General features: G+C 37.4%; 1 protein-coding gene across 4 annotated transcripts in view; it reads right to left on the minus strand.

The window, feature by feature from the left end:
- Positions 1–16,099, minus strand: part of RAD21L1 (RAD21 cohesin complex component like 1) — a 34,936-nt gene that overhangs the window by 9,675 nt on the left and 9,162 nt on the right. Inside the window, exons 6-12 of one of the 4 annotated variants that reach the window (XM_081560612.1) lie at positions 9,721–9,891; positions 8,479–8,574; positions 7,297–7,404; positions 5,696–5,922; positions 5,363–5,462; positions 4,408–4,532; positions 1,063–1,158 (exon numbers count right to left, since the gene is read on the minus strand). In XM_081560612.1, coding sequence (XP_081416738.1) covers positions 1,063–1,158; positions 4,408–4,532; positions 5,363–5,462; positions 5,696–5,922; positions 7,297–7,404; positions 8,479–8,574; positions 9,721–9,891 — 923 coding nt within the window. Of the gene's footprint in view, positions 1–1,062; positions 1,159–4,407; positions 4,533–5,362; positions 5,463–5,695; positions 5,923–7,296; positions 7,408–8,478; positions 8,575–9,720; positions 9,892–16,099 lie in introns of all 4 variants that reach the window. The other 3 variants (XM_081560613.1, XM_081560615.1, XM_081560614.1) reach the window with 3 other exon arrangements.

The raw sequence follows: 16,099 nt of genomic DNA on the forward strand, positions 1-16,099 counted from the left end.
TTTGCTGAAGCCTGTCTACTTGATCTATCTGGATTCCCTACAGCTGAGTCCATTGTGTTGAAAGCCTAGTTGATTATTAAAACAGTTGAACTTGTGCTGTGTTGTGGTTTTCTTGACCATATGTGAAAATAGCCTGTGTCTAGAAGAAAAGAGAAAGGTGAAAGTGAGTCAGCTCTCTTCTGGCTCAGCTGTTTGGACGCTTCAGGTAAAAATTTCAGGTATTTATTCTGTCCTAGATTATCCAGAGAATTCAGTCATATGAAAAAAACCAATTTAATAGTCTTGGAACTCATTATAAAGATAATTTATCTAAAAACAAACTAACATTAGGCATTAGTAGGTGCTTCAATATTATTTACTACGAAACTTTTTGTCAAAATTTATTACAATCTTAAAAATGCCTTCAGCACTGTAGAACGGGGATTATAGAAAGGAGACAGTAATCTCTGTGGAGTCACGTGAGTCAGATATTAGCTCAGGCTTTGCTACTGACTTGTGGCCCTCTGTGCAGACCATTCCCTTTGAACCTTTTATTCCTTTACCCGAAGTTTATGCTTTAACCTTCAATTCCATTCTTATTTTATTTCCACAAATGATGAAGAGATAAGAAATACAGTCAGAAATGGGAAATGGTCAGTAAAGACCATTCCCTTTTTCTGTTCGCTAGAAGTCAGAACATTTTTTCATTTGAAAAATGAAATTTCAAATGTCTTAAGGCATACCCTTGATAATAGCTCTGCTTCTTTAGAGATGTTTTAAGAATAACTTAAAAAAATGACTCTCAACATTTTAACCAGGACTACATTTGATAGGCATAAAAATCTCATACCTTTAAAAACATTACTTGAAATTTCAAAATAAATCAAAGAAAGAATAAAAGATCAAAGCAATTTTACATATGCTCTGTCAAGCTAATCATACACATCTTTGTTAAGATCACAAATTTAAACAGTAATTTTAGAAAGTAACATGACAGCTAAAAATAATTTTGGGGTAAATAAGGTGTTAACTATTTAGGAACAAAGTTTTAAAGAACATTCTCAAGACTATACATCTATTTACCAGTTCCACTGGACAATTTTCAATCTCCTGTGCCAAGACGGCATTTGTTAAAGATGATTCCTCAGCAGTTGAAGATATCATTTCAACAATATCCTGCTAAAGCAAATTAGAGAAATATAGGTAAGTCATCACAGTAGTAGTAGTCATCACAGGAACAATCTCATTTTGTTAAACAATTTAATCACATGGATGCTCATTTCTAAAACTAATTTAAAATACGATCTGCATTCTCAAAATATCATTTCTGAAATATCCCAGACTTAAATATTCCTGTTTTCTTTATGCCTCCCACACATGAAGAACTTGCATGTTCTGCCCTCCTTGCTTTTTTCCTCCTATATCTTATTCCTATATTCTATATTCAATCTTATATTCTTATTCCTCCTATATCTTTTTCCCTCCTATTTCTGTCACTACCACAGACCTCATATCAAAAGTCTCTGCTGCTGTGCATCTGAGACTATTTCTTTTGAAGCAGTCTGTCTTTGCCCTAGTCCCCTACCTTTACTTTCATGCCAGAACCAGGTGGCAGAGGAAGAACTGTAAGCAGAGGGAACGAGAATGGGAGAAGTGATATTAATATCCCTTCCTAGGGCTATGACAGGATTTTTGTCACTGCTGCTGGAGCTGCCAATGGCAAGAGGGAAGAAAAACTGTGTACGCTGGAAGGGAAGTGGAAGAAGAAGAGAAATTCTCCATTCCCCATTGCTCCTTTCTCATCGCTATAGAAGCTGTTGGCCCCCTTTTCATCTTCAACCTGTCTCCAAGCTTCATTCGCCAGCTGTCATCTATGATTGTGACTAAGTTAGAAGCTTCCTACAATACAGCTTACTTGACTTTTCACTTTAACTTTAAAAAATTTGTATAACGGATTGCATTTGATTCTTTAATATACATGTTCGCGGAGCCCTATCATGTTTTCCCTTTCAATTTCTGTGAATATTCCACATTTTAGACAGTTTCAATTATGCAATTAATTTACAAAAAACTGTTTGAATTTTTGAAAGATTTGACAGTTAATCAGAATCAACATTTTTCTGTGTATTCAAATTAACTGTGATCCCATTCCTGACTATATTTCTTATCTGTTCACCATTTCTGAAAGTAGAATAAGAATGGAATTGAAGGTTAAAGCATAAATTCAGGTAAAGGAAGAAAGAATGTTCAAACTATTGCACAACTGCACTCATCTCACATGCTAGCAAAGTAATGCTCAAAATTCTCCAAGCCAGGCTTCAACAGTATGTGAACCGTGAACTTCCAGATATTCAAACTGGATTTAGAAATGGCAGAGGAACTAGAGATCAAATTGCCAACATCCACTGGATCATAGCAAAAGCAAGAAAATATCAGAAAAACATCTACTTCTGCTTTATTGACTACGCCAAAGCCTTTGACTGTGTAGATCACAACAAACTGTGGAAAATTCTTCAAGAGATGGGAATACCAGACCATCTTACCTGCCTCCTGAAAAATTTGTATGCAGGTCAAGAAGCAACAGTTAAAACTGGACATGAAACAACAGACTGGTTCCAAATAGGCAAAGGAGTACATCAAGGCTGTATTTAACTTCTGCTTATTTAACTTCTATACATCATGCAAAATGCTGGGCTGGAAGAAGCACAAGCTGGAATCAAGATTGCTGGGAGAAATATCAATAACCTCACATACGCAGGTGACACCACCCTTATGGCAGAAAGTGAAGAAGAACTAAAGAGAGTCTCGATGAAAGTGAAAGGAGAGAGTGAAAAAGCTCACTTAAAACTCAACATTCAAAAAATGAAGATCATGGTATCCAATCCCATCACTTCATGGCAAATAGATGGGGAAACAATGGAAACAGTGACAGACTTTATTTTCTTGGGCTCCACAATACTGCAGATGGTGACTGCAGCCATGAAATTAAAGGACGCTTGCTCCTTGGAAGAAAAGCTATGACCAACCTAGACAGCATACTAACAAGCAGAGACATTACTCTGCCAACAAAGGTCCATCTAGTTAAAGCTATGGTTTTTCCAGTAGTCACATATAGATGTGAGAGTTGGACTATAAAGAAAGCTGAGCACTGAAGAATTGATGGTTTTGAACAGTGATGTTGGAGAAAACTCTTGAGAGTCCCTTGGACTGCAAGGAGATCCAACCAGTCCATCCTAAAGGAAATCAGTCCCGAATATTCATTGGAAGGACTGATGCTGAAGCTGAAACTCCAATACTTTGGCCACCTGATGTAAAGAATTGACTTGGAAAAGACCCTGGTGCTGGGAAAGATTGAAGGCAGGAGGAGAAGGGGATGACGGAGGATGAGACGGTTGGTTGGCATCACTGAGTCAATGGACATGAGTTTGAGCAAACTCTGGGAGTTGGTGATGGACGGGGAATCCTGGTATGCTGCAGTCTGTGGGGTCGCAAAGAGCTGGACATGACTGAGTGACTGAACTGAACAGAAAGTGACATTGGGAAAATATTGGAAAGCACAGCGTTTCCAACTATATTTTTAATAACTATGTTTTTCCAATAGAAATTAAAAATAATTTTATTGGTAATGGATCTTTAGATATTCTTTCAGATTCAAGACTGGGCTTCCTGGTAGCTCAGCTGGTTAAGAATCCGCCTGCAATGCAGGAGACCCTGGTTCGATTCTTGGGTCAGGAAAATCCCATGGAGAAGGGATAGACTACCCATTCCAGTCTTCTTGGGCTTCCTGATGGCTCAGCTGGTAAAGAATCTGCCTGCAATGTGGGAGATCTGGGTTCTATCCCTGGTTGGGAAGATCCCCTGGAGAAGGGAATGGCTACCCACTCTAGTATTCTGACCTGGAGAATTCCATGGACTATATAGTCCATGGGGTTGCAAAGAGTTGGACACGACTGAGCGACTTTCACTTTCACTTCAGATTCAAGGCCAAGGTAATTGGTGGATCTAACACATATTATTCATAGAGGTAGGAAGGGTGAATTTATGAATAGAAGGAAAACATGGGCATATTTATTTTTAATAGGTGTATTGGCTAGAGTTTTTAAGGATTCCTTGATATATTGAATGTGAGGCCTCAGCATATGACCAGGTTCAGGTATAATAATTTATTCAGTGTACCATGCAAAAATACTATTTCAGTATGAAACTATTTATCTTGTGATTTACTATAATACCTTAAACTTCTAGAAAAACTGTTTTGGATAAAAATTACATATTACCCTGCAGTACTGCTGCATACTAAAGAAGATATAGAATAACATAAGATGAAATATAAACTATAAATGTAAGAAGATATACCAGAGTCTCAATTTTCTTTCACTGTATATGTCAGGAAGATAATATTTTTATGATTCTCTTTGCTTAACTTACATCAGAGTTAATGTATTTATTGGTAGCCTCATAAGAACTACATTTTGATCCATCAGTCACTTCCTTCCAGGTTTTAGGTTGACTTAACTCTTGCAGGAAATTTGGCTCTTCCATCATGGAGGTCTCTGAATTGTTAAGGAAGTAAAAAAGATTTCACCAAAGTATCTTTCAAACTTAAAACTGGAATATGGTTTTTACAAAAGAAAAGTTTTGACAGACAACTTAGCATCCACGAATTTAAGGATGCACAATCTTTCTTACAGCACCCCAAGTCTCACATATTTATTTTCCCTTTCCCCTCATTGGCCTCTTTATCACCTCTACTGCCATGTTCCACCAACTATCTCCTCCACACTCGCTCTCACACATTCAACTCTCAAGACAACATGGATAGTTCAAGCCCATCTTGGTATATTGTTCAGCAGATTTTAATGCCTTCAGGAAGCAGGAGTTCACTCACCACAATAATAAGTTGGTTTTATTATTCTTTTATAATAGTCACAATAATGATTATTAATATTTCATGTCTTTTCTGGGGGATAGAAATATCTATGTCTCAGGTTAACTGTATTGTTTAAATACTACTCTTATCAAGTGATTTCTCATGTTAGTTGTCTTAAAGTGATATATTATCCTACTAGACATAAAAATTTTCTTTATCAAAGGCTAGTGAGTACTGCCTTTGAGGGTAGGGGAGGTGGGAAAGAGTGAGATTAAGAATAGCCCACATAGTATATATACTTCATCTTTTTAAGGTGGTTTGTTGGACAAAAATTAATCTGCACCTAGAAAAATGCAATGCTGATTTAACAATTTCTTTTAAGTTCAAGTATTCTTCTAAGAGCATTTACATTTGGGAATATGCAATTAGATCCCATCTTTATTTTGAAATGTAAAATCGAATTTTTGTTTCTACAACATTCCCTTCAACACCAACAGAATTAGGATGTCTCACCTACTATGTTTTTGCTTCCCATTTCTTCCCTTACCGACTCCTTCTGTATCAATTTTCTTCCAAGTTTAAAGCCAGAGGACACAAAGCATTTTGTAAACAACTGTAAAAATATACACTTTTTCTCATTTTTTGTACAAGTAAAGCAATTTAACAAAATACAAGCACATATGCTAAAAAGTAAAAACTATAATTCATGTACACACATCGAGCAAATTAATTCAAAAGTAAGGGGGTATTTTTTCACGGGTTTAAATTTTGTTGCATATATGAATATAAATATGTATTTATTTATCACCAAACATTGCACCCGTGTAAAAGTATAGAAACTGTTACCATTTTCAGTTCAGCATGAGTCAAATCCTGGGCAGCAGTTGACAGAAGTGTATCTGCTCCTCCCTTTTGCTTCCACATCATCAATCTTTGGGTAGGAGGTGCAAGTTCCAAAACCATGAGTGTGTCCATAAAGGAAGTAAGCTGTCTATGCATAATTTTGCTACTGATCTCCTTGACTGGATCTATGAGCAATTTCCTGTTTTTGCCTTTTCTTTTTTCAGCAATATCTAAATATAAGAAATATGTACAAATGCGATAGGTTGTACAGCTCTGTAAAATGATATTCTAGGCACTGCATATCTAAGAAATGTCTAACACAATACACCCTACAGAGTTGCCTTGGTAAAAAAAATCCCCTTCTTTCTACTGAAAATTATCCTTTTAAGGTTTTTGCACAGCTAGTGTGTCTCAGCAGCCAAGGGTTAACACATTTTGTAAACTGCTCAGGAAGCAGTTGACCTACTAAGTGGACAACTGAAAACTGTGGAGCAGGGAGCACATTGAGAGGGAGGTCACTCAGTTTTGAAGCTCCTTAAAATATCTAACTAACAGGATAACTTTAAAAAAAATTACCGATAGATTAAATATTTATTTATTTATTTTTCAGGATAACTTTTTGAAACATTAATTTGTATCTGTCCAGTGCATTTTCCCCTCTCCCACTGAAATTCATATGTAAATTCCAAGTAGATAGCTAGGGTCTTGGGATTTGCTCCTTTAACTAATTTTGCCAAGTAAAAAGTAGAAGTCAAGCTTTTCCTTAGTAAAGATGCAACAGTTGGGAGATGGTTAGATTTCTTGGAAAGGGTCGAATTCTGAGATCAGATGGAGCCAGAAGGAACCTGCTTGCTGATATGTCTCAGTAAAATCCTAGGAATATGACAAGATTCCAAAGAGGCTGGCTGTGTGATGACCACAGAGACTATGCAGGCTGGGACACTGGGTATCACAAGGTGGTGGGGCTGATGACCAGAGGTTCCCTTCCACCTACTGTACCCCTCCCCCAAACTTGATACTACATGGTTCAGGGCAGATAGGGGAGCTATGCAGACTGAATTTCTTGTCAACAAGGTGGGATAAAGGCTCAGAATTGAATTCTGTAAAGAAAAAGTTGAATGCTTTATTCTTTGCATGCCTGAATTTATAAACTGAAATTCATATCAAAGATAATACTTAAAACTAGGATATGCTTAAAAGATCTAGGGATATATTTGATTCATATCCAGTGCCTCTGTTTGGATCCTTTTACTCTGTCTTATTTTAAATATAAAAACATTAATTTGCATGTTTATCTTCCCAATCAGATTTTAAGCTTTTTAAAAGCAGGAACTATGTTGTCTTCATTTCTGTGCTCGATAACTACTGGAACTGAACTCAGTTTTAAATTTTCCAGTTTCCCAAACTGGATAGATGGTTTGACCAGGAGTGGATATAATAAAAGTATCACCTCAAACTTTCTTCACATTCTTCCCTTATTGTATTATAAATGTTATTACTAGATTGACTACCTCCTACAACATTTTAAGAATTATCAAAATATCTCAGGGTAAATAAGATAGCAGGGCCTCAAAGCTAAAAATAAAAACATGAATGATTCTGACCTGAAGTATCAATTGGGTCAAGGGTAAATTCTTCCTCTTCTTTTGATACTGTAGTTTCATCCATTTTTTCATTTTCAGGTGAACATACACACTCTGGACTATCTGGTTCTACTCATCAACATTGTCATAAAAGGATTTATTAAAAAAATAATGATTATGTTGCAAACTAGAAGACTATATGAAAATTAAAGTGAAAGATTAACTGTAGATTTATATTGCTAACTGGAGCCACAAATGAACTTTTAGAATCATGTATTTAATAGAGTTGAAGAGGTTCAGAGATTATATAGTCTGGGACCCACAGTGTCCAGGTGGGTCAAATATTAATCACCCACTTTTGCTCCTGTGACATCGAAGGCTAGGCTACAGTCATGGCAGAAGTAAAAACAGTGGTAGGAACCACAATAAATGACTGACATAAATTTGACAATATGTCTGCTAAATATTGTATTCTGTTAATGATTAGTTGACCCATAAAGAATCATACATAACTAAATTTTTATTGCCCACCTCTTTTTATATTTTAAATTTATACTACTGTGTTAGAATGCAAATGCAACATCCAAAAGCGAAAAATAAAAATGGGGCTAATCATTTTTTTACTTCTTAAGAAAAATCAGACCACAAAGACTTCAAATCATCTGAAGTACTTTCACAATCAATTTCAGGTAGAAGATATCTGCATATTTGTGATTTCTATAAAACCGTATGTAGACCATCAAGCCATGTTAATATTAATGTGGTATTAATGCTAATAATAACAATGTTAATGTCAAACATTAATGATGTTTTGACTATGTAACATATTATTTTAATGATTCAAAAGCAGGATATTTTGCCATAGTATTTAAATATGCTCTCATAACAAATAAACCCAATCCTGATTAAACACCCATCATTGTACTTTTCTCAAAACTTAATTTTCTATGCTCTAAGTCATGCTAAGAGTTTGAGGGACAACTCTCTTTAATATCTTTCACTAAACTATACTGCTACTTAAATCTAGAAGTTTTGAGGCTTAATTTGAATTTTTTTGTGTGTGTGTGTGCAATAGAGTTTATTAAAGTATAAAAGGGATAGAGAAAGCTTCTGACATAGGCATCAGAAGGGGGCAGAAAGAGTACCCCTAATGTGAATATTAATATCTATCCACTTTCTACACAAAAGAAAATTCCTACATACCCACTACAGTATTAGGAGGCTCAGGAAGCAGGGAAATTTCTGTATTTAAATGCATTTCTTCTAACAGGATATTCTGATCATCTTGCAGTAGATTGTCTTGAAAACAAAATAAACACTTTTCTTATACAGAGCTGACCCTGTCATTTGTTCACTAAACACTTGATAGCTTAGTATGCAACGAGTTGTCAAGGGATATAAAAAAGAGTGAACCCTACTTAATTAGATTTGATTGGTTATATGGACTACCATGGGGCTTCCCTGGTGGCTCAAATGGTAAAGAACCCACCTGCCAATACAGGAGATGTGGGTTTGATCCCTGGTTGGGAAGCTCCTTGGAGAAGGAAATGTTAACCAACTCCAGTATTCTTGCCCGGGAAATCCCATGTACAGAGGAGCCTGGTGGGCTATAGTCCATGGGGTCACAAAAGAGTCGGACACGACTGAGCGACTAAACAACAACCTAGACTACCACATTTCATGCAGTAGGACATAAAATTTTATATATTTAATTTCCTTTACTTTATTAAACATGTATTTTTAAGTGTTTAATGTCAGAAAATATTTACTAAACTACCAAGATAGTAGCCTTGTTACAAAGCCATGGTTAGATTTCAAATCAAGAAATAAAAGTTCTCAAACTCCTTTAGTAGAGATCTAAGGTAGAGCCACTATTTTTCATAGTTTTCAAATTTCAGTAAGTTTGTCATAACCAGCCTTTTATTGTAAATTAGATAATTAAAGAAAGATTTGATATATAAAGGTCAATATCATTATAATTAGGTACATTTAGACTTCCCCGTTTTGTCTATCCTATTTCTATGATTACTTTACAGTAATATCATAATAAAATAATAATATAAAATGCTAGACAGATCCTTTAGAATAGCCATCCCACAATGTTTGCTAAAGAAAACAATGTTTCTAGTGTATGATGTAGTATATTTTGTGAGGAGTACACTAACCTCACTTCTTCCTCTCTAGAAACTAGAAATTTATAAAAAGAAAAACAAGAACCTATATGATAAATGTATTTCACAACCTATAAATGTGACAAAGGTGGCTAATTACTTAGATCTAGCCTAAATGTTTAAATATACTATAGAAAACTTACATAAAAAATATTTTAATCTATATGACACAGAAGCATATCTAAAATTTCTGTTTGTTGGAATAAATCTTCCAGTTTGTTATAGTAATTTGACTGAAACAAATATCCAGTTTCTATATGACCAGAGAGCATACCAATCATTTCTCCTGCACCTCCTTCATCTCCAAATCCATCTCCACTGCCACAGAACAGAGATTTTTCTCCAATGGGGCTTCCAGAACTATGTTCAAGTAAAAGTCCACTAGAACTCAGCAATATGTTGTCATCAAATAAGCTATGTCTTCTGAGAATTTCAGGTTCCTCCCCTAAATAAATACATATCATTAATACTGAGTTAGTCACAGAAACACAAAATTTTAGGGTTAGAAACTAGAATTTAGATATCATCGTGTATAGCTCCTCTCATTTTATAGATGAGAAAAATGAGATTTAAAAATTTACTTGAATTATTCAAAGACAAACAGATGGCCAGTTGGCATACAAAAAGATTCTCAACATCACTAATTATTAGAGAAATGAAAATCAAAGCCACAATGAGGTACCACCTCACATTGTCAGAATGGCTGTCATTAAAAAGTCTACAAATACTTTCATATGTAAAATGGATAGCTAGTGAGAAGGTGTTGTACAACACAGGGAGTCCAGCCTGGCACTCTGTGATGACCTACAGGAGTGAGATGGGGGGTGGGGGAGAGGGAGGCTCAAGATGGAGGGGATATTTGTATATTTTGCCTGATTTGTGTTGTTGTACGGGGACTTCCCTGGTGGCTCAGATGGTAAAGACTCTGCCTGCAATGCAGGAGACCTGGGTTTGATCTCTGGGTCGGAAAGATCCCCTGGAGAAGGGAAAGTCTACCCACTCCAGTATTCTGGCCTGGAGAATTCCATGGACTGTATAGTCCATGGGGTAGCAAAGAGTCGGACATGATTGAGTGACTTTCACTTCACTTCACATTACCACCAACCCTTGCAGCCCTGGTGTCCTCATCTATAAGCAGGTGTTTAGTAGCCTGAGACTCTGAGCTCAGATAATCAGACTTTCATTTCCAGCGGCCCTACCTTGGACAAGTGCTTCAACAACCATATCAACTTCCTAGAGGTGCTGTGGGGATGAAAGCAGACAGTTATTGTGGAGGTTCAGGGCAGTGCCCACACACTGTCAGCACCATTCTAAAAGGCTCCCTGGGACTTCCCTGGTGGTCCAGTGGCTAGGACTCCGCAGGCACAATGCAAGGGGCCTGGCTGGGCCATCCCTGATTGGGGAACTAAATTCTGCATGCTGCAACTAAGACCCAGAGCAGCCAAATAAATATTTACGAAATGCTCCTTGGAACCCTGGTTCAGCCACTTACTAACACCATGACCTTGAGGAAAATCACTTAAACATCACTGTGCATAAAAATCTGTGCTTAGAGATTTGACAAACTCTTGGGAAGAATTTTCTGCCTCCTGCTGGTTGTGGATGCATTTTTCCTGCAAAAAGTTGTTAAGATGCTTGAAGAAGTGGTGGTCGGTTGGTGAGAGGTCAGGTGAATATGGTAGATGAGGCAAAACTTAATAAAGTTTTTGTTCAACTTTTGAAGTGTTGGTTGTGAGATATGCGGTGGGCATTGTTGTGGAGAATAACTGGGCCCTTTCTGTTGACCAATGCTGGCTGTACGTGTTGAAGTTTTTGGTGCATCTTGTCTTTTTACTGAGCATACTTCTCAGATGTAATGGTTTCACCAGGATACAGAAAGCTGTGGCAGCAGGCCACCAAACAGTGACCATGACCTTTTTATGGTGCAAGTTTGACTTTGGGAAGTGCTTTGGAGCTTCTTCTTGGTCCAACCACTGAGCTAGTCATTGCCGGTTGTCACATAAAATCCACTTTTCATCACATGTCACAATCTGATCGAGAAATGGTTCCTTGTTGCACCGACTAAGAGAAGATGACACTTCAAAATGATGAGTTTTTTGATTTTCAGTCAGCTCATGAGGTACCAAGTTCATGAAGTATCCACTTACTGAGGTTTTCACCTTTCCAATTTGCTCCAAATGCCGAATGACCATAGAACAGTCAACATTGAGTTCTTTGGCAACTTTTCACATAGTTGTATGGGGATCAGCTTCAACGAATCTCTCCTTTGTTGTTGTTCAGTTGCTTAGTTGTGTCCAACTCTTTGTGACCCCATGTACTGCAGCACGGCCAGCCTTCCCTGTCCTTCATTATCTCCCAGAGTTTGCTCAAACTCATGTCCATTGAGTCAATGAAGCCATCCAACCATCTCATCCTTTGTTGCCCCCTTCTTCTCCTTCCCTCAATCTTTCCCAGCATCAGGGTCTTTTCCAATGAGTCGGCTCTTTGTATCAAGCAGCCAAAGTATTGGAGCTTCAGCTTCAGCATCCTCTCAATTGGTCATTGTCAACTTCCAATGGCCAGCTTCTATGCTCCCCATCTTCACCTCATCTCGTCTCCTCTGCAAAACTTCTTAAACCCTCACTGCACTGTACATTCATTAGCAGTTCCTAGGCCAAACATGTTGTTGATGTTGTGAGTTGTCTCCACCGATTTACAACCCATTTTGAACTCAAATAAGAAAATTGCTCTGATTTGCTTTTTCTGTCTAACATCATTTTTCTAGTCTAAAATAAATATAAAATAAACATCAACTAATAAGTCATTAGCAAAAAAAAAAAACCACAAAGCAAGAAATTAGCATTAAAATGATGTATAACATAACCACATTTATTTAAGAATGTATTCCAATGTCAAACAGCAAAGTTCAACAGGTCAAAACTGCAATTACTTTCACACCAACCTAATACTCAGCCATTAAAAAAGAACAAAATAATGCCATTTGCAGCAACATGAATGCAACTAGAGATTATCATACTAAGTGAAGTAAGTCAGAAAAAGAAAGATATATGCCATATGATATCACTTGTATGTGGAATCTAAAATATGGCTCAAATGAACCTACCTACAACACAAAAATAGACTCATAGACATAGAGATCAGACTTGTTGGTTGCCAAGGAAAGAGAGAAGGAGAGGGACTGACTGCAAATTTGGGCTTGGTAGATGCAAACTGTTACATTTAGAATGGATAAACAACAAAGTCCTACTGTATAGGACAGGGAACTACATCCAATCTCCTGGGGTTAAACCATAATGGAAAAGAATATTAAAAAAAAAAAAAAGGTATATATGCGTAAGGGCTTCCCAGGTGGCTCAGTAGTAAAGAATCCACCTGCAATGCACGAGATGTAGTTTGATCCCTGGGTTAGGAAGATCCCCTGGAGAAGGAAATGGCAACCCACTCCAGCATTCTTGCCTGAGAAATCACACGGACAGAGGAGCCTGGCAGGCTACAGTCCATGTTGGGTGGCAAAAGAGTCAGACACGACTTAGCAACTAAACAACAAAAGTGTATATGTATAAAACTGAGTCACTTTGCTATACAGCAGAGATTGGCACAACACTGTAAATCAACTATACTTCAATTAAAAAGAAAAAAAGAAAAACTTATTTGAATTATTCAAGTAAATTCATTCTGCTAATCAGTAAAGACCAGATTTCTAGTCTAATGCTTTTCCCAATACAATGAGGAAAAACTGCCAAAATACTAGGATTGAGTTTTTAGTGGTGGTACAGTTTAACAACTTCCCAGAAAATTATTATTGTCAGTAGAATTATTTATTCTACCTTAGGTGGGTCGTATTCTGCTTGATCAAGTATTATTTCAAGGACATTGGAGCTTCAGTTGCTTGAGTTGTTAGTCCAAAATGAGGGTTTGCAAAATAAGGAGTATGTTTGCCTTCTATATACTGGAAAAGTAGGTAGAATATTAAAGAATGGGCTTACAACATTGTTTAGTATTTATTGAATGACTAGGTATTAGGCAATATGCTAGGGGCTGGAGGGAGAAGGCAATGGCACCCCACTCCAGTACTCTTGCCTGGAAAATCCCATGGACAGAGGAGCCTGGTAGGCTGCAGTCCATGGGGTCACTAAGAGTCGGACACGACTGAGTGACTTCACTTTCACTTTTCCCTTTCATGCACTGGAGAAGGAAATGGCAAACTGGTCAGCTGGGACTTCCCTGGTGGTCCAGTGGTTAAGAATTTTCCTGCCAATGCATGGGTTCAATCCCTGGTACAGGAAGATCCCACATGCTTTGGAGCAGCTAAGCCAAGCACCACATCACTGAAGCCTGCACTCCCTAGAGCCCATGCTCCACAACAGGAGAAGCCCATTCACCTCAACGAAGAGTAGCCCCTGCTTGCTGTAACTAGAGAAAGCCTGCACGGCAACGAAGACCGAGTGCAGCCAAAAATAAATAAATGAGTAAGTTTGTGTACATGTCTTTGCCACCCCGTGAACCTGCAGCCCTCCAGGTTCCTTTGTCCATGGGATTTTCATGACAAGAATACTGGAGGGGGTTGCCGTGCCCTCCTCCTGGGGATCTTCCCAACCCAGGGAACAAACCTGATTCTCCTGTGTCTCCTGCATTGCAGCTGGATTCTTTACCACTGAGCCACTGGGGAAGCCCAAATAAGTAAATAAATCTTAAAAAAGAACACCTGGTAAGCTAACATAAACTGAGTGCTTATTATGTGCATTATATTATGTAGTAGAGGATAGATACTATTACAGTCCTCATTGTACAGACAAGGAAACATCCACAGAAAGGTTTTATAACTTGCCCACAGCCATACCCTAATAAGTGATAGAGCCAGGATCTGAATCCAGCAAAGATAGTCTTCGTATAAGTATTAGAATTCTGCCAAAATGGAGACTTATGACAGAAAACTCCCAAGACACTGACAGCAGCAGATAAAATGAACTCCCAGCTTCAAACAGACCTGCTTCCAGATTGGCTGTCAGTACATGCATATACTTTCCCTTTCTTGGGTTTGAGTCTCTTGGTCCAGAAGTCTGAACCTCAGAGATGAGAGTCTAGCAGTCTGAAATCCTAGAGGTTAGAGGTTGGTCCTCTCTTCCCTTCATCTAACAACCCACGTTAATGCTAATTGATAAAGAAAATCATGAAGTATCACTGGAAGACCTACATCTCTTCTAGAAAGAAAGAGCTAAAAAAGGCAATCTTCACTGCACTGGACTAAAGATTCGCTCAACAGAAGAGATTAACTTTTCCAAAGAACTAAAAATATTGTTCTCATCTTCCAGGTACACCTTGATAGCCTCCAAAAGAAAAATTGGTCTTGGTCAATACAACAATAACATTTATAAACAGCACCATATTCTGAGCACTGAGCATCATGAGAACATGAGATTACACCAAAAAATTAAGGAAACAGTCTTGGTTTCACTCTTATTTTATAATCCAGGATAGGATGAAATAATATTAAACATTTCTTAGAGGACCTTAGGTTTGAGCTAGTGTTTGAAGGAGAGAAAAGTTCCTTATGGTAGAAAGTACTAAAGGAGAGAATAAGGGAAGTAACTCTGTGATGCTGCTAGTAATATCCCAATTTTACGAATAGGGCAGTAAGGCTCAGATGAGTTAGGTGATCTGCCCAATATCGCACAGCAAATCAACAGAGGAAACTCAGATTCAAACCCAAGTCTGTCAGTCTACTCTGAACATATTCTTCCCACCTTCTTGAACTGTAGAGGAAGACAGAACTGAGAACAATTAAATTGTATTGGGTGACTGGTAAGACATGTGCTTGACTGGAGCAAAAAGTCTGTATTAAGGTAAAACAAAGTTAATAGAATAAAGATGATGATAAACTGGTAGAGTGCCTTCAGGATAGGCAGAAATGTCTATCAGTTAGTTATAGGGACCCAAGGCACTTAAGAGGAATGTGATGTGATAAAAAAAAAAAGGAATTTAAGGACAATTGCTCTTGCAGAGATGTATAAAATGTGGGAAGAGACTGAGAGACATGTCCAACTTTCTAAAAAAAAATTGACACTGGAATGAAGCTTATAGAAAGCATAGTTAAAAGTGATCCTAAAGTTTCAAGGCTGAAGAGCATTTACAGGGAAATGTACACAGAGTGTCCTGGGCAGTAAGAACCATGATTAACTCTACCAATGTGTTAGATTTCAAGATTTGGGGTAACAGCCAGTAAGACATGTGTTCTACTCAAAGTAGGGTCTGTGGAAGTGATGATCCACAACAGAGTAAATATACAAATTAGAGGTAAATGTTTACAAAGTTTTAACATAACATCATAGAGTGATTTTATACATGTTGGATCTAATAACAAAAACATGAGGTTTATATGTTGATTTAAAATTTTTTAATTTTTCTAGTAATTCATTTTTATTATATTTTACAAATGTATCACTCCATGACAGATCAGAAATTGACAAAGTATAAAGTTGGTCCTTCACCATAGCTCATTTGAGAAACACAGCTATAGATCATAAGAGTTATGGAAGAAGAGTCAGGATGAAAAGGTGAGGTTACAATGTAGTTCAAGCATTACTACCCTGACCACCCTCCTCCATCTAAGACAGGTTTAGGCCATCCTTCTCCTATGCTCACTGCTTTGTGCA

Source organism: Giraffa tippelskirchi, chromosome 13, assembly GCF_054371585.1.
Source record: "Giraffa tippelskirchi isolate mGirTip1 chromosome 13, T2T-mGirTip1v1.2.pri, whole genome shotgun sequence".
Taxonomy (NCBI): Eukaryota; Metazoa; Chordata; class Mammalia; order Artiodactyla; family Giraffidae; genus Giraffa; species Giraffa tippelskirchi.